This window comes from Camelus bactrianus, chromosome 35 (genome assembly GCF_048773025.1).
Source record: "Camelus bactrianus isolate YW-2024 breed Bactrian camel chromosome 35, ASM4877302v1, whole genome shotgun sequence".
Taxonomy (NCBI): Eukaryota; Metazoa; Chordata; class Mammalia; order Artiodactyla; family Camelidae; genus Camelus; species Camelus bactrianus.
In genome coordinates this window covers 23,657,003-23,681,776 of record NC_133573.1, presented here as the reverse complement: position 1 = coordinate 23,681,776, position 24,774 = coordinate 23,657,003, and the positions used below count along the sequence as shown (strand labels likewise).

Here is a 24,774-nt window from a genome sequence, read left to right as displayed (position 1 = left end):
TGAAATTAATTGCTATGTATAGTAAAACTATTTTATCAAATTTTAAATCATTTATTTTCTCTTAGGAATTATTTCTCGTTCACTTTGCTTGGCATAATGAGAAGCATCTGGGTTTAGTGTAGTTTTTTTTTTTTTTAACTTATGAAACAGTGGGAGTGAGTCGTGTTGGAAGGATACTCAGATGGAATGCTGCTGTGTGGTTGTGGTGTTTTTGTTTTTGTTTTTAATCTCTTTGAAAATTGATTGGGGTTCTTCTTAATCTTCAGTTGGAGATTTTTCTTGTTTCCTGAGAAGCAGCTTCATAGCTTGTATTGCTATAAACTTCCCTCTTAGAACCGCTTTTGCTGCATCCCAGAGGTTTTGAATGGTTGTGTTTTCATTTTCATTTGTCCCAAAGTATTTGTTGATTTCCTTTCCCCAGTCTCTGGTTTGAAAAGGAATTTTGGCTAATAGAAGATGATGTTGGGGGATGGCCATGAGGGGATGGGGAAAGTCGTACTTGAAAGCAACCAGTAAGGGAGATCAGAATGTCTAGCTCTTCCTGACAAAGCATGTGTCCATGGGCAAGTCACTCAACTTCTCTGAGCCTTAAGTTTTTTCACATATGAAAATGAGGTCAGTAAAGCTTACCCTTCCTTCTTCAGAACTGGGTAGAGCCAACAAAATTATGTGAGAGCACCTTCCGAACTGAGGGGCTTTATATAACATAGTGCTTTATAAGATGTTGTGTCATTGCCTTCAAATGGTAATGGTGTTAAATTTGAACTATTTATCACTTTTCATTGCAGGGTTAGGTGGGTATTGAAGAACTGCTATGAGAAAACCAGTCTTGAGTTAGTTGGGGAGGGGAAAATACAAAATGTTCAGGAAAGTCATTCCTTGTGGAATTTAAGGAAGAGTTTCTGCAAAGGATCTTCGTATTATTAGGTCAGTGGAAGATAGCGAAATGGGTTTTCGGCTGCTGGTGTGTAGTAAGTGGTCCCGGCTGACTTTGCCCTACCGGTCTAGGCAGACTGCATGGAAGACTGAAACTTGAGAATAATGGACAATTATACAGAAGTTTTAACATCTTTTTAGTAACATCTTTCAAAATGTTTTAATGTTTTGAATGTTGAACAATTTCAGGAGGGTTCTGATAATGACGACGATGAAGGAGAGGAAGAAGAGGAAGAGAACACAGATTACCTCACGGATTCAAACAAGGAGAATGAAACTGATGAAGAAAATACTGTACGTATGGCTGAAAATTCGGTTTTTGAAACTGCTTCGTTTTCATAGTATTTCGATTTTAGTCACAGAAGCTTTGGTTTTTGTGATTATTGAAATAATATTTCTTTGGAGATTCATTTTCAGTATGATTTCCTAAGTGCTTTTATTAACAAGTTCTTTGAATATTTAATAATGTTCTATATTTTGTTCACTCATTGCTTGAGTTATGTTGAACAAGTTATCAATACAGAAGGCTCTGCCATACAGAACACTATTAAAGTTAGAATTTCTGGTCTGAATTCTCGTTTCTGTTTTGTTTTAATAAGGAGGTAATGATTAAAGGAGGTGGACTTAAACATGTACCTTGCGTAGAAGATGAGGACTTCATTCAAGCTCTGGATAAAATGATGCTAGAAAATCTTCAGGTATTAAATGTTGCTCTGTTCCAAAGTACTCAGTACACAATATTGCAGCACATTTGATTCTGGTTAGAGGGTCTCTACTATCTAGGTATTTGCCTCTGTGGCAGCTTTTTCCTGATTCAGACACTTTGCAGTTGCCAGTACTTCTTGCATCCCACACCCTGATGTGCATGTTTCTTTAAACTAGAGTGAGGGGAAACTGTAGTAAGTTTAAGACTTGAAACAGAGTAATTTCACTGTATCAGCCTCCACCTTTTCTCTCTCAGGTCATAATCCTGTTTCTAAGAACCCTTACTTGCAGTTTGTTTACAAGTCAAACTACAGAAGATAAATATTTGGGGAAATTAAATTTGGTAAATTTTTAAGCTTGGTTTATAATTTGAGTAACTTGTACATAAATTCTCGAGGATGATTGGTTATGTGATGTTTAAAAAATGTTGTTTAATGGTTGCTGATACTAAGATACTAGATTTTATAAAAAGCCCCATCTTCCCAGTGATTCAATAATTACATTTTATTATAGTTAAAACTAAAATTCCACGGGCTGTGTACTTCTGCCCCGTACATAGCTGCTATTACGCCCTGTGGTGACTGGAGAAGAGTGCCTTTGCTGAAACGGCGGGCGAAAGCCCCACGGAGGGGCTCAGTGGTAAACTGCGGAAAGGGGGGAAGTGAAAACGCCAGACACAGGTTGAGCTGACTCTTGAGAAGTTTTACTAGAAAGGGAAGAGAAATGCGGTGCAGCTAGAGAAGTCATAGTGAAGACTGGAGGGTTGTTTTTAAGATAGAACCTAGGTATTATGGTGTATATGCCAGTGGAGTAATTCTTCGGAGAAGAAATACTGGATTTTACTTTCATTGATGCTACCAAGGCCAAAAGCTATGATAATGTACAGATTAGCATTACAGTTGTATTAGGCCAATTTGCATCTTCCTCCATACATGAAAATTTCTTCATACATCTAGAAAGCTCTTAATTTATGAAATAAATCTTATCATACAGGAGCACAAGTCATCAAATAAAACATGATCATTGTAATCCCTTTGAAGAGGTAATCAACCGTTTACTTCTTAAAGAACTGTTTCCTGTCAGCGGGGAGTCCAAAATAGACCTAGAACATGGCAGTTTAATCATGATGAAGTTAACATTTCAAATCAGTTGAGGGAAACTGCATTATTCAACAAATGGCCAATGAAAATAAAGCTGGATTTCTATTTTATTTCCACACCAGAATAAATTGCAAATCTATCGGAAAATCTTAGTAAGTGTGAAGACCGTTGAGCCCGGCATTAAGCCTTTACATTTCTCTTCACACAGTGCTGTCACATACTGTTGGTATCCCCATGTTGCAGTTAAAGAAGCAGGCTTGGAAAGACAAAAAGCTTGCTCAAGGTGGAAGGCTAGCGAGCGGTGCAGTCTCTTATCAACCATTTGTGGTACATTGCTTTCCAGCACAGAACGCCGTAAAAACCTTTTAGAAATAACAGGCCAGGAAAAAAATACCTACAGCCTGCACAGCACAGAGTTAAATATCTGTACTGTACCACAGAGATTTTACACACTAAGGAGAAAGATGAGTGACTCAGTTTGTTGCTGTTGGACAGAGCGATCACAGCCTGCTAACATTCACTGAGAAGCAAACAGCTGGGCCTTTATCAAATCATCAGATCTTCAGATTTAAAAAATGGCAGTACCCATTGTGGTTAAGTGTGGGTAAATGTTTTGTAAATGTAAACCAGTGCAGCCTTTTTTAGAGAGAAATTTAGTAAGCCTGTCAGATGGGCGTGCCATTTGATTAAAAATGCACCCTTAATAATACTTTGTCAAGTGCATGAAGTTAAATATATCACAGAGCTGTTACATTGTAGTAGAAAAAAGCTGTCTATCAATAGAGGAGCAATTAAATAAATAAGGACACACCCTTATAATTAGCTCTGTATATTGTGAACTAGATTCCCAAGATACAGAATCAAAAAGAAGAAAAGCATGTATGTTTAGTATAGAACAGTGTGCATCGTGGCTGCTCGTATTTGTATGTGTATATTGTATATGTTTATATGTGAATATATGCAAGACAGTCTGAAAGGAGGTGACCCACTGTTAATAGTTGTTGCATCTTGGAGTCGGCAGAGGGAGGCAGCTGGAGGGATTGATATGGACACACTTAATAGTATATTTTTGTGTTAAAATAATTTTTGAAAATAATATGTTAATTTTGTAATCAGAAAGATAATTTACAAATCAAGATTTGTTTAACATGATTCTTTCAAATTTGAAGCAAAATATCTTAGTAAATCTTATGAACCTGGGAGAACTTCAGGTAAATTCTAGCAAGTTGGAACTGAGAAATCAAAAACAATAAAACCTTACACTTTTATTACCATTTTGCTTGATTTGCAAGACTCGCAAATATGGAACCTATATCAAAAAACTGTTTAAATAGTAGTAAAGCAATTTTAACACCTGCATGGCCTTTCAGCATTACCTGCTTGGCTTTGGAGAGTCATGTTCAGCCCTTGTCTCACTTGTACTTCATTCATCAGACTGGAGCATTATTTGAGGGTCCCTGACTGCGTCCTTGCTTTTGCACCTGTCTTCCCCCGCCTAAATCCCCTCCACATCCCCCGAGCTGCTCTTTTACCATCTGCTTGGAAGAAGTCAGCTGAAGTCTTTGATGTCCTCAAGTGTCCCAGCTTCACTCAGCCTTTCGTGAAATCTCAGCACCCACCCACCCTCAAACAGGCCCACGCAGCCCTCCATCCCCAGCACACATTATACATACCTCAGATGGCGCATAATTATTATTTCTCTCCCTTACTGAACAAGTTGATGACTCCTTGAGGGTAGAAACTATCTTTTAATACTATTATCTCCAAGCCTAACACACAGTAAGTCATTGGTGAAGGTTTGTTCAAATAATCGGTTGATAGATCCAGTGTGAATGTTAAAAATAATTGATATCAACAAGCAGGAAGCTCATCTGAACATCAATAGATTCCATTCACTGTTAAATGTGAATTGAGCACCTGCTGCGTGTGAAGCACTGCTGACCGAGAACATCAGGGAGCGTGTATACGGTCATCACCCCACCAGTCAGGTGGGGGCTTCTCACAGACGAGCAGGCAGTCGTGGCCCTAGGTAATTATGAAGGGAGATGTGTGCTGTGAGTGTGAATGAAAGGGCACAGTGCGTTCGGGGAGCGGGAATGTCATAGAGCCCACAGCACTGTGTGTGTGTTCTTGGGAGAGGCTGGAGCGACAAACAGGAGCCACATCCCATTGTCCTTCCGAGGCACGTGTAAGGATCTGGAGGTGGGGACGCCTGCGGTTTCAGAAAGATTACGCTGGCTCTGATGATATCGTTCTAAAGTACAACACTGAATGGATTGTTTGCAATTTACACGTATCCACAGGTACTTGGAATATTTACATTCTTTTTCATTTCTGTCTTTAAGCAACGAAGTGGTGAATCTGTTAAAGTGCACCAACTCGATGTTGCCATTCCCCTGCATCTCAAAAGCCAGCTGAGGAAAGGGACCCCACTCAGTGGTGGGGAGGGAGAGACAGAGTCTGCAGACACGATGCCGTTTGTCATGTTAACCAGAAAAGGCAATAAGCAGCAGGTAAGAATCTGTCCGCTTAATGGATTGTTAGTTTCAAGTATAAGTAGGAACTTTGTTTTGTAAGTTCTGAGTTATCTTTTGCTTATAAGAAGGAAAGACTTAGAAGCATTTAAAGCATTCAGTGGTAGAAATAATTTTATCTGTTAGGAGTATAGAAGACACATCTTGACTTCTATCGAATGGATATTTTTTAATGGAAAGGACATTTAAAATTTAAATTCATCTGTCTTTGTTAGGATGTATAAATAAATACCTTGACTTTCAGCTGGAAGGTTTCATAAGCTCAGGGTGGGAAAGGAAAGGAGGGTGCTCGCAGATAATCTCAAGGAAATGCTCACTTGCCAAAATTTCTCTTGAAAAAAAATCATTGTTTCCTGACCCCTGATCCTTCTCCATTGTCCTTAAACCACCTCTTTCTTCTTTCCCTTACCTTATAGATGGCCCTCAAAATCATTTTCCCAGTTACTAAGCTATGACTCTGATTCATACATTCACTCATCAAATATTGAGTGTCTGCTATGTGTCAAATACCGTCCTAGGTGTGAGGCTACAGTGATGAACAAGACAAAGCCCCTGCCCTCGTGAGCCAACCCCCAGCTCAGGGAGAAAGATGAACATAATGTACGTGCAGATAGCGAAATGTGCTCTAAACACAACAGAGCCCTGCTCTCGGACACAGCTCCAGGATACATCATATATTATCAGTTCTGTAAAAAAGATGCTCACACTTTAATATTTCTGAAATTAAGCTGCCTCTTAGAGTTGATGGTATCTTGGTATAATCGACAAGCCTTTTTTTCCTGTTAGTGGTATATAAAATAATGGTGCATCTTATAATGAAGAGAATGTTTAGTGTGTGAACTAGAGTGGCTACCACAGCTTGTGAACAAGCTCAATACCTGGCTCCCACATTCATCCAAGTAGTCATTTGACAGGTGCTTTTATTGTTCACTTGCTATATACCAGGCACGGTTCCACCAGCAGAACATACAGCAGTCAGCCGCACCTCTCCTCTCTTGGGAGCTAATTCTAGTATTAGGAAGCAGACGTAGGGAAATACATAATGTCAGATTGGGGACAATGCTGTGAAGGACAGTCAGGTGAGTCGGGAGGGTAGAAAGAGACTGGGGTGGGGAGGCTGTTGTGGGTGAGTGGTCAGGGGAGGCCTGGCCTCAGGAGTCCTCTGTGAGGGGAGGGATATTGTGTTCCCTCCCTGCCGGTACAACCTCAAAGAGATGATGCCTACCTTAATTTTTTACCTTTGCTTTTGCCAGGTAATTTCTTTTTACTTGAAGGATCAGAGTTGTCCAGTATGCCATTATTTTGCTATAGTGCAAGTAAAGCTTCAGCTATGAAAACTGTATACCAGTTAGAATCATGGAGTGGAGGGCTGGGGAGAAGGCTCTACGTTCTGACTCATGTTGACATAGTTAACTCTGACTTAGATCCAGAGTACTGCTGTCCTTTTCAGACACTGTCTTCGTAATTCCTTTTCAGTCAACGTGCCTTTCCTCCATCCCAGACTCCAAGGTTATCAAGTTTTTAGGACAAGACAGTTCCACTCTCTCTCACCCTCAGGCCAGTGTTGAGCCCTGGCATTTTCCCTCTCCTCCCAGTCCCTAGAAAAATTAGGTTTTGGGTTTTGTTTTTGTTTTTGTTTTTTAAGTTAAGATCCTAAACTTGGTGATGGGGTGAGAGCTTTGTAAAACTGTTCTCTTCAGAGCACCTGAAACTGTACTTGGTTATTGAGTACATTTTCAACTTATAAACATTACTTGGAATTTTGGGAAATGTTCAGTTTTAAGAACATTATTTGAAGAAAAATCACTGGTATTTTGTGGTCTGAAACAGAAAGTATATTTTGTTCTGATTTTTATTTCATTATTTGACTTTTGGGTGTTGTCCCTTCTGGTACAACGGTTTTTCTAGAAATGTGAAGTGTGTAGCTTTATAGGAACTTTTAGTTCTTAAGTGAAAGATCTCTTTGTGCACCGTATTTGTGCCCAGAAATAACCTTCTTCTGTACTCAGTAGGAAAATAAAAATTTATGCCAATGAAGTGAGTATTTGAAAAGAAAGGATAATACTGTTGATAATTTTTCTAGATTTAAGTATCATTTAAATCTAGATTTAAATGAATTTGAATAATGAAATAAAATGTTTTGATTATTAGAGCAAAAGTTTTAATGTAGTGTAACTATTAGGTAATGTTTTAAAGAGCTTTTTGATTGTTTTAAGCTAATGCACAATATATTTGTTACAATTTAATACTGGTTAACAACTCATTTTTTGGAATTAATACTTACGAAGTGGTTTGTCTCACATATCTTTTGACTGCAGTAGTTGCTACTTACCTATCATAGTAACTTGGGATTATATGTATGTATATACATACATATTTTTATCAGTTTCAGTTTGTTACAAAGTAGCTTTAAAATACAACTGAAATCACCTTTATTGCCATTATTGTGTTCTAGGAAATCTAGTATGAGTGACTTCAATCTTTTTGTCATTTAATTTGCTATAAGACAGTGCCTCTCTTTTTTGAAGTATCTTAGCAGCTTTATGATTAAGGCACCTGGTGAAGAAATTCATCAAGAATTCATCCCTTTTGCTCTCTGTATTTATTCATTACTGTCTCTTTTCTATTGTTTTTAAGTGTATAATACTTGAGAACTTTTCCTTTTGTAAAACTTGTCTCAGGGCATAAGATGTGTTTTTGTTTCTCTTTTTCCTTTATAATCATTTCCCCGCAGAAGATCTAGAACTTTCTAAAAAAAATTATTAGTCTTGTAAACGAATGAATAAAAACCTACGTTTTCCACATTTTAATCAGATCATCATGGAATTTGCTTTATAATTTTTAATCCTGTTTCATTAGTATGATCAGTACCATTGCCATTAGGCTTGCCATTACTAAACATGAAGGACATTTCAGGTGTCGTGATCAGAGGAAGGGGAGGAAGCGGCCATCCTGTTTTACTGCTGAGTGTGTTAATGTGGTGACAGACAGAGCATCTTAAAATTGCAGCTTGTGACTTCTGGTGATGAGGAAATTATGTACCTCCACTTCTTACCCGGCTGCTTTGCTTGAGTATTTTGTAAAACAGTAGTATGTCACTCCCTCTGCATTTGCATATATTTACAGCTATTTGAAACCAGTCAGTAAAACCAGTGAGAGGAAAACCAGCCAGCTGAGCAAGAGCTTTATAACGCTGAGGCCTGTGATTCACATTAAGAAATTCAGACTTCCACTTCTTTTTTTTACCCTTAGCATCACAGATAGTCATCTTATTTGATACTAGGAACAGAGAACGACTTTAGCTGCCTTCTCAAAGCCTTAGGTATTTCTATTGAGACTGAAGATTTCAGTATTGCCCAGAACACCTACCTGTAATAAAATAATAAAGCAATTGTGATATTAATAATAACAGCTAAAATTTACTGAGTTCTTACTGTACTTCAGAGATTGTTCTTTTATATGTAATCATATCTTTAAAATTAATGTATTAATTTATATAGCCATGTCTTTGTTGATTTAAACTGACAGGTTAAATGTTACTTCGAGTATCTGTAACTTGGATATACCTGCTAGACTCCACAGTTACTCCTCTAGGGAAAGATGAGAAAATTGCTTCAAGTCCTCATTCTGAAAATTGTTCTCATAGTTGTGGTCTTTCTCTCTGGAACTTTCATCTCTGTCTCTGGTGTCATATGATTTGACCCAGCTCTGTTCCCAGGGCCTGTTGAATGGAGCTCTTCTCTGCTGCTAGTTTGGTAGCAGCTGCGTTTGGAAGCGCAGGTGCAGCAGAGTGCTTGCTGCGTGGCTGGCCCTGGAAGTGAGGGATTGCGGTACGAGTTACTGTGACGTTTCGCAGTGACTGCTGCTTGGGAAGAGTGACTTTATGGTGAAGTTTTTGTTTCACATATTAGATACATGTGTCTGAGCTGAACTTTTTCATTTAGTTATTTGTGTGTGTGTCTTCCTGAATTTTGAAAAACAGATGAAAATGTTTATTGCAGGAAGTGATGACCATTGTATTTAACTTTGTTTCACTTGTTTTTGTTAGTAGAAATAGAAACAGTTGGGGCAAGCCTCATTCCTGATACAAATTACTGCAGAGGCCTGAGGACAGGTGTACAGAGTAGTTAAGGATTTCAATTTCTGTCTGTTGGTTGTTAATCTCATTCTTCCAAAGAAGGTGATTTTTCAAAAACTGACTTTTGATTCTATTTTGCTAAATGAAATAGTTTTATTTTCACAACGTATAGGAAGTAATGAGGGAGACTGTGAGTCTGGATGTCAATAAATTATTTACATGCATTACTAGTAGGTAATATTTATGAAATACCTAATACCTGCTAGGCACTGACCTGTGTACTTTACATATTTTATCTTGTCTAATTCTCACAACAGCCCTAAAGTTAGTATTGATATCCTCATTTTACAGATGAGAAAAATAGTGTTCTTAAGTGATTTGCTGGTCATACCAGTAAATTATAGGGCTAAGGAATAAACTTAGTCTGTCTGACTACAAAAACCCATGTTCTTAACATCTTTGCAGCACTGCCTAGCAAGTATATATTTTATGAAAGAACTGATTGTGGAAAGGAAACTTGGGGAAGGGGCAGGAAAAAAAGAACATAGAATTCACGTGAAAGAAGAAAAAATTGACCATCATCAGACCACATACCCTAGAATTTAGAAATAAATAGCCCACAGCCAGCAGTTTTTAAAGGAGATGTGGTTCAGGAGGATGAGAAAGTGCTTTGTTAAAAGGCTGTGTTCAGAGACTTAAGAACAGGAAAGGGCACAGTTTGTGGAGAGAGTATGGAAAAAGCAACTATTTACTTTCCTTTTTATCAAGAAGAAAGATTTTAGCCGTGAAAGGATAAATTAACGATTGGGTAAAATTAGATAGTATTAAAAGAGATTCATCTGCTTTAAATAAGTCACAGCCTTCAGGCATAAGCAAATTACATCCTCAAGGACTGAAAGGACCTGTGTGTAATTGCAGATCAATTGTCATTAAACTCAGAAAAGTCCTACAGAATAGGACAGCAGTCAAAAGATTCATAGTCGTCAAATTTTTTGTTTTTCAAGACCAGGGAAAAAATACATTCTGAAAACTCTATATTCCAGGAAACTTGATGTCAACTTTAAGCATAGTTCTAGATTGAATTTTAAGACAGGTAATTTTAGTCATTAGGAAAATGAAAATTAAAACCAAAATGGATATATTAACTATATACTCACTAGAATGCCTAAAATTGAAAAGACTGACCATATCAATATCAAGTGTTGGCAAGGGTGTGAAGGAACTGGAATTCTCATATACTGCTAGTGGAATGCAAACTCCTGGAAAACAGTTCAGCAGTTTCTTAACCAATAAAACACATCAGATAGTCCCACCTTTTCCGTGCCTAGCATTTTTTCATTTAAGCAAAATGAAAACACACGTCCACACAGACAATTGTACATGATTTATGACTGTATTCGTAAACCTCAAAACTTAGATGCACCCTGAATGCTACCAACAAGTGGTCGGGTAAACAGATTGTGGTGTATTCACTCAGGGGGCTCTTCTCTTTCCCAGCATCACGGCTGTCTTTAGTAAGATGAAGGTCTGTTAATCCTGAAGGTGGACTAGGTTTGTTCTGTATGGTTCAGAAGGGCAGAACTGGTTCCAGAGGGTAGAAATGAAAGGGTGCAGATTACAGCTTGCTGTATAAAAGCCTTTCTGACAATTACCCATATATAATAGGGTCTACACAATGGAAAATGATCCCCTGTTGCTTAGATGTGTGCTACCAGACAGGGCAGGAAAGAGGAGCGTCTGCTTTCCGTGGAGGTTGAACTTGGCCTTCCACTTCCCATCCAGCCCTGATAGGTTTGTCTCTTGTAGAGTAACACTGTTATGTTTATGTCCTTAGACCATCTTTATTGACTTACTAGGAAAGGAAAGATGATTATTTTCCTAAACTTGTTTAAATCTACTTAACTATTTTACTTGAAATCTACTTTTTTCCCTCTTGATTTTCTCAAGCCATTTGTGACTTCTTTGTCATTTTTTTTCTCAGTTTAAGATCCTTAATGTACCCATGTCTTCCCAACTTGCTGCAAATCACTGGAACCAGCAACAGGCAGAGCAAGAAGAGAGGATGAGAATGAAAAAGCTCACGCTAGATATCAACGAAAGGCAAGAACAAGAAGATTATCAAGGTATCAGCTCGTTTCCAGGACGGAAGTGGGAAATCGTGAAGCCCCTTGGGCTTTTAGAACATAGAATGTCAAAGGTGTTGTTCTCCACCTTTTCACGTCGTGTTTGTATGTATTTAGCCTGAGAGGCTGTTTTTTACATTCCATTCTTCTCTCACTTACTTGTAAAAGAAAACTAATGGAATTTTCATCACATTTTGCTAACTCCATAATTCAGTTAGATTCCATCCTGTTAGAGCCATGTTTGCAGGTGACATAAAGACCAATTTTTAGTTGCCTCCTGTTGCCAGTCAACGGTGAACAAATTAATTCAACAAATACCATCTCGTTTTGTCTGTTTGATAATTCTAGTCTTGAAGGCCCTCTTTTCCTTCAAATTTGAGGGTATATTCAAGTTAGGATTCCAGTTTTATGCAGACATACCCAGCAGACTTGGCTTAACTGGAACTTTAAATATAGAGGTCATGGACACCTCCTAATCCAGCCCAGCCCTTCATATAGGGCTGTACTCAAAAACTGGAAGAGATTGCTATGTAAATAAATAATTGGTTTTCTATCGTTAAGTCCCACTTCTAGAATATTCTCTTCCAGCTGACACTCAACATTCTTAATAACAAATAATGGTAGTTAACAGTCAGTGTTGTAAGTGCTTACTGTGGGTCAGACACTTGAGTAGTTTTTCAAAGCATTTAATCCTCACAATTCTGTGAGATCAGTGCCCATTATTATTTGCATTTTACACTTAGAGACACTGAACCGAAAGTCCCATGGCTAGTAGGTGGCAGAGCTGGGACTCGAGCCAGTACTGTCTGGCTGCCGTCCTGCCTGCTTCTTACACTGTTGACTGCCTCACAAGACACTTGGGTGGTGGCCGCACTGGCTGTAAGAGGGGCTTTGAGTGTTACTTTACATGACAGTCGAGAGTGTATCTCGTCTCTAGATTGCTCTTCTGGTACTTGTTCATCATTTCAATCTGTGCAATGGTTGCTTTTCCTCAGCCGGCTCCCTGAGAGACTTTCCTGGGCTCTGGCTTCTTGAGGGGAGTGCATTTACCAAGCGTAACCACCTGTTCTGTTTGGCTCCTAATTCCAGAAATGCTGCAGTCTCTTGCCCAGCGCCCGGCTCCAGCAAACACCAATCGGGAGCGGCGGCCGCGTTACCAGCATCCGAAGGGAGCGCCTAATGCAGATCTAATCTTTAAGACTGGTGGGAGGTAGGACCCTCTCTTGTTTCTCCCTTAGCCATTTTCTTCATCATGTCCGTGTGAATAACTTAGATAGTTCTGGATTATACTTAATGATAAAGGCTGAATTAGCAAACTTAGAAAATTCTTTGAGTTATAGATAGCTGAGAAAAGAAAACCTTTTAATGAAATATTTACAGTTTTGGTTTTGGGGTTTTTTTTGTTTTTGTTTTTGTTTTTTTTTTGAATCTTGATTTCAGCCACACCATTCTTGGCTGTTGCTTTCTCTGAGTGGAGTCACTTGTATTTTTAATTTTTCTCTTTTGCATTTATAGAGAGGACTAGTTTTAGATTCGTTTGAGAGAAATCAGAGGCTTTTTGTTAGGACCTCTCAAGCCACTGTTAAGTAATCGTGATGTTTACTAAAAGTCAAAACCTGTTTGCTAGTAAGACTTTCAAACATGCAGGTTGAGTTTGTTCTGGGGTATTTTGTTTGTCTGTTTTTGAGTTATAAAATGTCCTGCAGGGATTCATGCCAGTTCTTCTTAAACTTGAGTTGCCTAATGTGAAGTAATTAAAACTCTGTAAGGAATATCACATGGAAGATGTTCCCTAATAAGACCTCATTCATCTTTTTTTAAGGAATAAAGTTGTTTAAAGTTTCTCTGGGATCTGATCTAAAGACCTGTCGGTCCCGCCTTCTGTCTTGTGTCTGGGTTATAATCCGCAGTGACGTGGGCTTTGCTGCTCTGCCTGCTCTCCCTCGGGGCATCCGGGTTTAGGCTGTGGCTGTACAACAGCCCTCAGATGTCCCCTTGTTGGACGGAGACAGCCACACGGGTGCAGAAAAGGGTGCCGGGGTCGCAGAAGTGGTTCAGTGTCGGGAAGAGTAGCGTTGGGGGAAATGCAGGTGTCAGAGCCTTTGTCTTTTACTCTCTAAATGTGTTTGTGTGTTCCTGGTAACATTTTTCTTAGAACTGTATGCTCAGACAACTCTAATCCAGTTGTAGTTTAAGAAATTGGTTTGTCATGACAGCTTAGGAATCTATTTTTTGTCAGGAGGAGAGTTCTGTTTTTTAACACCTGTTGAGTTTTTCAGAAATGATGTACAAACCTATCTGATTCGGGGTAAGATACTAGGTTGAGCCTCTCTGTAATACCTTTTATTATTGCTGCTAAGATGCAGACGCTGGCTCAGTTAAGAAAGGGGCCATGGACATTTTAGTTTCCTCCTTTTACATTTTCTTAGAGGAGCTTTAAATATATACCATTGTGTTCTTGGTAACGTCTGTTCTCTCTTCTTGTCTCATTATTAGAATATTTCTATCTTGACGTTTTTCCATCAGCTGCACCTGTCTTATTGCAGCCTTCCATCTCTGAACAGTATTGTCCCTAATCCCTTCTCCTATCTGTTCAGATACTGCGACTGTAGCATCTTTTACTAATTTTTCAATGTTTGGGTGACTTTACAGAATCAATAAATATGACATTTGCTGCATAAATACTATTTGCAGTAGGATTCACTCCCTGCAGCTTACATTCATCCAGCACCTTCCATGGGTTCAGTCCTACACTATGGAAAATTCAAAAGTAAAAGAGTCTTCACTCTCAAGCTTATAGTGTAGTAGGGAACCGAGTCCAGCTACTTGGAAGAGCTAGTTCTGCCCTAGTCTAAGTAGCAAGCGTTTCTTAGGCAGTAGGGAGCAGAAATACATGGAAACGTGTAAGCTTACATGTGTTGTAATAATAGATGTGTCTGTGAACACGGAGGCATGCCTTTTTTAGTTTGCTACCAGTTACTCAGTCGTCTTTCAGAATTCTTCGTTAACTTTCTGTTTTGCTTACACACACACACACACACACACACACACTCTCACACTCACACACTCTCACACTCTCACACTCACTCTGTGCCTGCCTCCCCAGCTTTTCCCCGACACTGTCCTCCCCAAGCCACCGCTGCCTCGGCGCTCTGTTCGGTGCTCTAGGACGCCGTCTTGGCAGCCCTTGGCACTTGGACCCTCCTTTTCTTCTCGGCACACTCTCTTCCCTTGACCTCTGTGGCTCTGCTGTCTTCTGGCCTCTGTCTTCCCTCTGTGACCTCCGCTTCCTGGCTCCTGACTCTGGGACGGGCTCGCCTCCACCCGGAGGGCTCGTGTCCCTCGGGCTGGTCCTGAGCGCTCCTCCCTCACCCCAAGCGCCCTCCGCCCCACGTGGGGCTCAGTTACCATCCATGCCTCCAGCCCAGGCATCACATTTTAGTTGCTGACTGCACATCCAGCTGTCTTCTGAATGACCACCTAGATGTCTTACGGGAACATCAACCTCAGTGTGTCCCCAGCTTCTCTCCTCTGTCCTCTAGGTCAGTGAACGGAGGCTCTGCCCACCCCCTTGTCCAAACTAGAAAAGACAGGTGTATTTTTGACTCTGTCCTCTCCCTCAGTCTCCACATGTGGTTAGCTCCCAAGTCCTCTGACTCTACGTAAGCGGCTGCCTCTCTCGTGCCCTGTGTGCTCCACCCCCGCCGCCGAGGTCCTGGATCCAGCTGTCGTCACCCCTTGTTTGGGTCGCTGCCCGCGTCTGCTTCTCCGTCCCCAGTTTCCGCCGCTTCCGCTTCATTCTCTGCTGCACCCACGCTGTCCTTCCTCCAGTGCAAGGCTGCCGCCGGGCCGTGTCAGCAAGCTGCTCTGCATACACCCCGCGGGGGCTCCTCTCGGCTTGTGGGGAAAAGGCCAGACCCCGCAGCCTGGGTGACACGGCCCTGCGCAAGGCGCGCCGCCTCACTGGCCTTCTCTCGCTCTCCTTTCCCCAGCTCCCACCGAGCTGGCCTTTCCGTTCTTCTCGTTAAGCTCTTTTTGCCTCCCTCTGTCTGGGACCCTGTCGTGCTCTTGCCCCGGAAACCTTGTCTTGTCTTCCGTTCTGTCTCCTCCACAGCTCTTGGTGCCTGGCACGGAGTAGGTGCCTGGTAAGTATTTGTTGAATGGACAAGGGGCTTTTAAAAATCTACGTTTAGCCATCTAATAAAAACGTCTTCTTGTGTTACACTCCCTAACTCTCTCCTTCCCCTTTGTTTTCCTGATTTTGTGAGACTCCCACCGCTTGGGCTGCCCACTGTACCTGCTCTAAATCTCTTCTTAAAATCATCACTCAAAAAAAAAAAATCATAATTTGTCCAGCACTCTTGAAAATGGCCCTCTGTGAAGTCTTACGGTTTTATGGTGTTTTCAAAGCCAGTGCTCTTAAAATGCTGGTGCGGATGAACATCGTAGAGGAACAAGCTAATGTGTAAACTTGAGTTTTTGAGCCTTTCAAGTAGCAAGAGTTCTTTGCTATGTTTTAAACTTGAGTTTTAAGTGAAGAAATGCAGTCATTTGGAAGAACGTACGTGATGGGGTGGAGTCTTTTGGTGGCTTGGCTTGGCTTTGTTTTCTTCTGTTTTTAACGCTGGGCCAGACCTGGTAGGAAGGTGTGTATTGAGAGCTGTGCTCCTCGGGCATCTGTGTGCTGAGTTCCTGCACAGAGGAGGCAGGAGGTTAAAATCTGCGTGAGGTTAAGAAACTGCTTTCAATTTTACTCCTAACTTGGCTAATGCTTTTTTTTTAAGTTACTAATGTTGACATTGTATGATGGATAAAAGGGAAGTTTATTTAGAAACTAGTTATTAAAGCATTTTAAAGTTTTTCTTACCTATGGATTTTGATCAGGCTCTCAAACATTAATTATGATGATTTTTATATTTTTCTAATCTGGACTGAAATAAGGCCGTAAGTTAAAATTTCAGCCCTTCTCCCGGGCAGTAACGCTCTAACAGAGTATAGGCATTTGCTTATAACGAGTTAAAATGGCAGTAGCTCTGTCCGCAGTGCAATTATCAGATACTTCGTAGTGCGGGACAGGATTCCTTCCACTCCGCCAGTGTTGATAAAACCTGTGACCCTCGGCATTTGTGGCGAGTATTAGGACTGATATGGTTTGTGTGCTGTAAATTCATGTGGGTTATACCAGTGCTCTGCAAACTTTAAAAATATGCATTTTAACCATCCTGACTCTTAATTAAACTGCTGGTTCTGATTCGTTGCTAACAAGCTCCCAGGTGATGTCAGAGCTGCTGGAGTGTGGACCGCACTCTGAACAGCAAGAGGTTATGAGAGGCGTGTCTTACTTACCGAAGACCGCGGTGCTTTTCCTGTCGTTCACTGCATTTATCTGACGCGCTCTGTTTTAGACCACTGCTGTGTCTCGACTGCAGGAGAGAGACTTCCTCTTTCTCTCAGGGAATAGTGGTGTTACTGACCTTTTTCCATTCAGTTCAGCTCTGCCTGACATAACGGATGTATCCAGCTGAAGATACTTCTCCACATTTGCATTTTATTCTTTGAAAGTTTCTTGCTAATGCAGCTTGCCTTGTGAGAGGCAAACTGTGTTACTTTGCTGGAGCCGCTGTAAGAAAGCGTGGTGAACTGTGTGACTGAAACCACAGAGCTGTTGGTCTCACAGTTCTGGAGGCTGAACCCAAGGTCAGGGTGTCGGCAGGGTTGGTTCCTTCTGGGGGCTGTGAGGGAGCCAGGCCTCCCTCCCGGCTTCTGGTAGTTTGCTGGCCGCCTTTGGCCTCCCCAGCTTCCACAGCACCGTCCAATCTCTGGCTGCATCTTCTTGTGGCGTCTTCCCAGCGTGTGTGTCTGTGTCCAGATGTCCTCTTGTTATGAGGACACAGTCATAACTGGATTTGGGGCTTGTCCTTCTGTCTGGCTTCATCTTAATGAATTACATCTGCAGCGACCTGCCTCCAGATAATGTCACATTCTGAGGTACTGGGGTTAGACTTCAACGTATAAATTTGGGGGGGGGGACACAGTGCAACCGTAACACAGACCATGAACTCTCAGCACCTTAGGAAGTAGTTATAGTAGTTGTATGCTGGGCCCACCCCTTCCCGTCACGGTCAGAATTGCTCTCCTTGGTGCCCCTCTGCTCCCCGCTGTTCTCAGCCCAGCAGGTGTTGTGCGCTCCTGAGAAGCGCTGCCTTGTCCGCAGACGTCAGTGAACAGTGGCTGGTGGTGTCTGCGGGCCTTTTCTCGCCGGAGGTTGTCCTCAGTACTAGTCCTTTAACATTGCCCTGTTTGTGCCTCTAGGAGACGTTGATCCAGCAGCACGTGTCATTTCATTAGGTCCTGTATCTGATGTTGTGGATAGTGGAGTCCTCCAGCAATTGAGTGAGAGCAGTGGACACATCTCAGCATGTCGGTCTAGAGACTTGCGAACCTAAACCTGGGACAGGCTGGGGCCGTGAGGCGGGAAGAGCAGCCTCTGCCAACACCGGAACAAGCCGACGCTTCCCGACGAGGCGCGAAAGGCCTTTTGTATGGAAACCACGCGAGGGTTAATCTTCTGTTGAGAATGGCAGTCAAGAAATGAGACGGTTGACTTGACTCCTGAGCAGTTACACCGAGAGGAGCGTCAGTGAGATGACTGAGCCGGAGAAGAAACGGTTGTGATGGTAATGGTATGGGGGAAATGAACTTGAGGTTAAACTTGATTTGAGTTACAGTGTCTCTGAATTGAACATCCCATGTTGGAAAAAGATACACCTGGGGGCTCCAGGACTGCAGTAGACAAGCATAGAGCAAGCGGTAAAATCTCCTAGTGACAGCGCACGTGCAGGACAACAAAACGATGAAAGACCCAAACACAGATAATCCACCAGGAAGGCTTCTGCTTAGGGATTTGTTTCAAGAGGAGCAAGAGATGAGGGAGAAAAAGCAGTTTGTCCATCAGAGTCAGTAATACAACATTGCCTATTAGGGTGAGAGGAGAACGTGACGACTAGTGTGCAAAGAGCGTGAACCCAGGCGGCGCAGGGGCGTCTGACACCAGCCTGAGCGCAGGGGTAGGTGAGCCCATTGTAAGTATCATCGAACACAAACAGCGTGCCAGGCAGACGTCACAGAAGACAGACGAAGGACAGCCAGGGGGGTCCGGAGATTTTGTTGACCTTCATGGGTTTACAGCCTCTGTCTCTCAGCAAAGTGTGGAAACAGTAGAGCTTTTATTTTGCTTTGTTTTTGTTTTGTTTTGTTTTGTTTCTCCTCCCCCCCAACCCCCCCAAATAGAAACGAGGGTTCTCAGTCTGTTTCTGGCAATCTGTTAATTTCTTAGGATAGCTGTCTTTCGTTTGCTTTCCGATAGGCATAGTAAATTTAGTTGAAGAGCACATCTGTATGCTACAAACTTGATTACATCTTTTCTAGCTATTTTACATTTTTTTCTTTTTACCATGCTTCAGTTTCTGCATGTAGAATTAAATAAGAAACAAAAGTTGTAAAGTTGTAACATTTCACATGGAAATGCTGCCCGATCTTCACCAGCTTCAGAAATCTGACCTTTGCCGATGCTGCAATAAAGTGTTGTAATTTAGATTTGGTGTGGTTGTGTTTTATTTGGTTTGGGTATTGGAGACGTATAAATGGGTAAATCGGTATCTTCCACAGTCATCTTTGTCCTTTATAAAATAATGTCAGAGACGATCTCTTTGGCATTTCACTAATAACGTTGCTCTCTTCAGCATCTGTATTTGTATTGTTTTCCTGGGTGCCTGAGTTACCTTACCTTTGGATCAGTACAAAAAGTGTACGACAGAATAAACATTTTTAGAATAGGCTTGAGGCTGGTTACAATAGGAAATAAATGTTGGCACCACACAGTGTCGCGTGAGGCGGTGTTTATGGTCTTACCGCGTGTGTGCGACAGGGCTGATAAACGCCTCGGTAGGACAGGCAACTCAGTAAGGAATTGCGAGAACCACTGTTTCCAATTTCTTTCCAGGTATTCATTCCAAGGTGACTTAGACAGTCCAGAAGATGTGACTGTAATTATCCTTGCTAAAATTTCTAAAGTTCAGCATGGAGTCATTCAAATTTTAAAAGACTTGAAAAAAATTTCAAAACTCAATTCTATTAACCCTGTTTTCCAACCCTCATCATCGCTGACCTGTATACTGTTGCCTGCTATTCTGTGCTGGGGAGAATAATTTACAAGTTTTGTCATTTTTATATTATTTCTGAGTTTTAAATTGTTAGAAGGAGCCAGGGATAATTCTTTTGTGTGTCATGCACAAGGCAGAAAATACCTGAAAATCAGTTACGATAATTCAGCTGTGTTCATCTTTCATCAAGAAAGGAGGTCCCTGGCAGGTGTAGCATGTGATGGGAGCCATAAGGAAAGTGGACTGAATAAGGTGGTGCCCATCACTGTACTTTATTCAGTTAGATTTCTGTAGCAGAGATGGACTGCTGGTGACCAGGTTAGTCATACGAAAGGTTCTGTGTTCACCAAGGAGCTTGTTTATATTTTTAAAAATAAATGGAAAGCCTCCTGAATTTTGGAGAAGAATTTTGGTCAGTCTTCTGGGCCTCTTTCCCCCTTGTGATCCACCAAAGGTAAGCAGATGTTAATAAAGCTGATGTTTGCTGTCAGACGTCTCCCTTCGATTCATTGATGCCTTTGGGGAACAAATAAGCTAAAAAGGCCTCTGGGCAGCCTTCGGGACCCTTAGGTACCTCTCCAGGTGAGTCCCTGCACTTGCCCACGAGAGCCGCCCAGGCCCCGTGTGCTCGTTCTCCGTACAGTGGTTACACACCTGACTCGTGCAAAACACAGCGGCTAGACATGCTCAGCGAGGAGCCAGGCCGGACAGAGAAGGAGAACGCACCGGGGGGAGGGCGTGGCGCAGGTCCCTGAGGGGCCCCATAGGATGTTAGTTGTAAATAAAAGAGACCCAATTTGAATTCACTTAAACGCGCAGGAGATTATCGCAGGGATCCTAAAGTTTGAAACCAACACAAGAATGTTGGGCTTTGGAGATACCTGAATGCAGTCAGGACCCTGAGGCGTGTGCTTCCACTCTGAGTTGGCTCCGGCTGCCGTCACAACCTCACACAGCAGACATTTACTGTACCTCACCGTCCCAGAGGCTGGAAGCCCACGCGCTGTCCGTTCCCCGTGAGGTCTCTCTCCTGGGCCTGTAGCCAGCACCCTCATGGTGTTGTCACATGGCCTTAATTCCGCTTCCTTGATGCCTCTTACAAGGGCTCCAGTCCTATTGGATTAGGGCCCCACCCCTCTGACCGCATTTAACCTTCATTACCCCCTTAAAGGCCCCACCTGCAAATGCAGCCACACTGGGGGCGGGGGCTCCTTACCTGTGAGTATTAGTGGGGGGGGACACACAGTTCGGTCCTGAGCACTCTTAAGCCTGGCTGCCAACAGCTCCTGAGCTGTGTGTCGCGCAGCTACAGAAACAGGGTGAGGGACACTGCCGCCAAGTCTGCACACCCACAGAACTGCTGTCCCGCTTGGCACGAGCCTCAGGCCTTGGACCGGTGGTCTCTGGTCGGGGGAGGGAGGGGCAGGTACTACAAAACCGTGGCTGGGAGGCCGCTTTCCTACACTCAGTTAATCTGTCACTGGGGTTCTCTCAGATTTTAAACATGAGGTTTTCCACAGAGCTGTATGTTTATTTCTAGAGTTTGGTTTTTAAAGAACCCCAGAAGTTTTTACCTCTACAGCCTCTCATTAAAGCATCTCTCTCCCTTTGTCTGGCTGGCACCAGGGTGTGGCTGTCCCAGCTCTGTCTGGTGGTTTTCCCTAGACTTGTTTGAAATGAAAAGAAAATGGAGGTGGAATCAATTTTAAAATACTTAGCACACTGTAAGTAAAATCACGTTTTAGGCATTCTTATTTAAATGGTGACTTTCAAAAAACCTTTGGACGTCCAAAGGACAGTCAGCCAGCCCATCTCAGTAGAAATGCTTCTTTCTGGAGGAGTAACTTTGCAGATCGCTGGCTTATTACTCAAGTGTATGTGTCCTTGGAAGCAGTCCCAGTTTTATAGTTAACTGGGGGAAGCACTTCAGATCCTGCTGAGCATGTGCACGTGTGTGTGCATGTGCTCAGGGTTTTACGCTTGCTTTGGTTTCCTGTGTGATACTGTACAGTCAGTTTTATTGGATTCATGGACTTAAATATTTATACGAATACTTGGCAACCATTGGGAAGAGAAAGATTGACCCCGTTCTGTACATCAGGCGCTGATCTAAGCTCCAAGGACACGGAGGTGGGGGGGAAGTCTCTGCCCTCATGGGACTTTCTAGTAGGGGAGACAGGCATGAAATATGAACAGTTCCCTGAAACTGTGACGCGGTCAAGTGCTTACCGCAGCGTGTGGTATGTAGAAAGGGTCCATTTGGTGGCAGCCACCCTCACTGTGACACCTTTGCTTATGCCCTGTCCTCTGCCAGAAATGTCATCTCCGAGTCCCTGGCTCGTGCTACTTGCCTTTCAAGATTTAGTTCTTACATCACCTCCTCTGGGAAGCCTTGCTGTCCTCCCACCCCAGAGTTGATTCAGATGCTTTTCTTGAGCTTCATCAAAGGGACCTCTGCGCACGCCCACCCGTGGTGGGGGATGAGATGACAGGAGGGTGGTACTCAGTGGCTGCTTTGCAAAAGAGACAAGCAGAGCCCCTTGTGTGGGAGCAGCAGGCTAGGCGTGAGGGAGCCCTGTGAAGTGTCCAGCAGATGCTTCCCCCAGACTGCGGGAATCCTGAGGGCATCTCCTCCACCCCCGGAAGCAAGCGCTTGTGGCCACGTCCTGAACCTCTTGCCCTGCCACGTCCACAGCAGGGCTTCCGCGACTGACCCAAACGCCACTGGACCTCAGACTTGCCGATGGGCTCTCGTCTGCTTGACCAGTTGGGCTCAGGAATTTGAAGAGTGGACACAGGTCCCACGAGTCTGCCATTTCCCAATTCACCCTGACACTGGAGGTGGCCTGGTGCCTTTCGGGTCAGCGTTGGCAGGATGTTTCTAGTCAGGACTGACGAGCAGAGAGCATCAGTCGAGTTCCATGTACTGTTTGCTTTGTAATCTTAAGCAGTGAGCAGGTGGACTTCATGTGTCTCCCTGAGAGCTGTGTGCACCTGTACGGACCCTTCTAAGGAGCCCTCAGCCTGAAACATTTCTCACCAGAGGCCCAGAGACAGGAGATGCCTACTGCATCCAGAGGGGCAGGGGGGCGCCAGGCTGACACACTCATCCATTCATTAGATGTCTATTGAGGACCAGCTTGGACACTTCCTAATTGTATGAGCTTGTGTATTTATTGACCTCTAAACCTCAGTTTTCTCGTCTGTAAAATGGGAAAAAGTTACCAGGGTTGTATAAGGAATTAACAAGATAATGGACATGCGGGTCTTAACATCGTGGCTGTTACAGTGCCAAGTGCTCCGTAAGGGTTAACTAGTAGTGGTAATAGTATCACTACCACAGTTTCTGTGTGTCAGATATGGTGCTGGGTATAGAATTGACCAAGCGCACTCAGCCCTTGGAGAACTCATAAACCCTTCACGAGTGCAGAGAGTACCAAGTTCAGACCTGGGTGACTAAAACCACACGCGTAACTTGCAACAGATGTTACTACTCACAGAAAAAATGTGGCTGAACAGCAGTGGGGATACCATCCTTAAGGACATGTCCTGTTTCCTTGCCAGAGAGAGAAGTAACGTCCCCATCTCCCCAGAGATCACTGGTCACTTAAATTCAGCCATAAACCTTTTATTTTCTCATTAATTTTTTTCTGTATGTTTCTTCCTCTCCCAATAATAGAAGATTGATGTATGACTTGAATATTAAGGAGAAATTCATGGGGTCCTGGTTCATATGGCTCCGAAAGTCTCATGGCAGCTTTGGAGTCCTCCAGCCCCCGGGACAAGCATGGCCTACAGCTCAGACCACCCCCAGTTACATCGTGGATGAGGGGCAGACCAGCAACATTCCAGGATGCTCTTTGGAAGAGGCAGGGTTTCTCAAAATCCCACAGACAGTGACTTCTTTCAGCAAACAGAACAGGCCTGGAAAATGCTCCAAAGTCCTCTTCAGACTGAAGTGGGATTTTCCCAGGCTCCCTTGAGAGGACATCGGCCAAGGAGAAGTGAGAGGAGAAGGCAGAGCTGTCCCTTTGCTGAGTCAGATCGACCACCCGCTTGTGTGCGTAGGGGCTGGCTCACGACGAGTCTGTGCACAGGGGCCGTGGATTAAACACCGAGCACAGGAGGGATCGTGCAGAATGGCCCAGATCCTCCAGTAATTTATAATCTTGTTTGGAGCCGCCCGCGGAATGTGCTCCCTCCCTCGTCAGCGCGGCTCGGTCCCGGCGCTGCCCCCACGACGCCTGCGGCAGAGGGCGCTGCACGGCGCCGGCTGGAGCTCTGCCTCCGCCCCGTGCTGGGCGAGCCTCCGCACCTAAGCCGCGCTGAGGTCGTGCAGTGAGACGCGGATGACGCGCTTTCCGGGCTGGTTGTGAACGTGAGGCTTTCACTCAGCACCGACCACGCGATGGGCTGGGGTCCCAGGGTCCTGCTTCCGTGGAGCTTCTGTTCTCGGAGGGAGAGACACATAGTCAGGAAAAGTTAAGGGAAAGAGCAAAATGAGAGAAGCTGAGGTGAGGCTGTGGTGCCGCAGGCCCTGTTCCGGGAGTGCTGTGGGCAGGAGACCCTCGGCTGTCACCTCCTGTGGGGTGGGCTCAGCGCAGACGTGGCCGGAGGGGGCCTGGGGGCGCCACGTGCGAAGGCTGATGGGTGCAGGCCATCCTCGGCCCAGGTCAGGACAACCCAGGGGCCACTCTGACTGTCCTTAAGCCTGCATCGCAGCCCGCTTGCCCCTGCCCGCCCTGCCCACCCCTCCGCAGCTCTGCATCCCGAGGGCTCCCTGATGAGCACCTGTGCTCAGACCCCTTCTCTGGCTCTACTTTCCTGAGACCCAGACTGCAGCCCACGTGCTCTGCTGGGCCAGGTGCGTGACTGGTGGTCCCTCGAGACTGGACCTGTCGAGACGGGGTCCTTCCCGTAAAGAGAGAGGGCTCAGCCAGGACCTGAGTGACCAGGATCCGTCCCTGGAAGATGGAGGAAGCACGTTCCAGACGAGAGCAGAGGGAGAGGAAGGAGCGTGGCCTCCAGAACCAAAGGGAGAGCCCAGAGGGGGCGGAAGCAGGGCCTGGAGAGGCCGGGCCTCGTCAGAGAGGCCTTGTAGGCCACAGTGAGAAATCTGGATTTCCTCCCGGGTGT

General features: G+C 43.7%; 1 protein-coding gene across 4 annotated transcripts in view; it reads left to right on the top strand.

The window, feature by feature from the left end:
- The window catches only part of UPF2 (UPF2 regulator of nonsense mediated mRNA decay), an 85,896-nt gene extending 66,826 nt beyond the window's left edge, over positions 1-19,070 (top strand). For all 4 annotated transcript variants that reach the window (XM_074358404.1, XM_074358403.1, XM_074358402.1 and 1 more), the window contains 6 exons: positions 1,126-1,230; positions 1,536-1,634; positions 5,087-5,254; positions 11,335-11,476; positions 12,566-12,686; positions 17,789-19,070. In XM_074358404.1, coding sequence (XP_074214505.1) covers positions 1,126-1,230; positions 1,536-1,634; positions 5,087-5,254; positions 11,335-11,476; positions 12,566-12,686; positions 17,789-17,798 — 645 coding nt within the window. In that variant the 3' untranslated portion in view covers positions 17,799-19,070. The remainder of the gene's footprint in view (positions 1-1,125; positions 1,231-1,535; positions 1,635-5,086; positions 5,255-11,334; positions 11,477-12,565; positions 12,687-17,788) is intronic.
- The last annotated feature ends 5,704 nt before the right edge of the window (positions 19,071-24,774 follow it).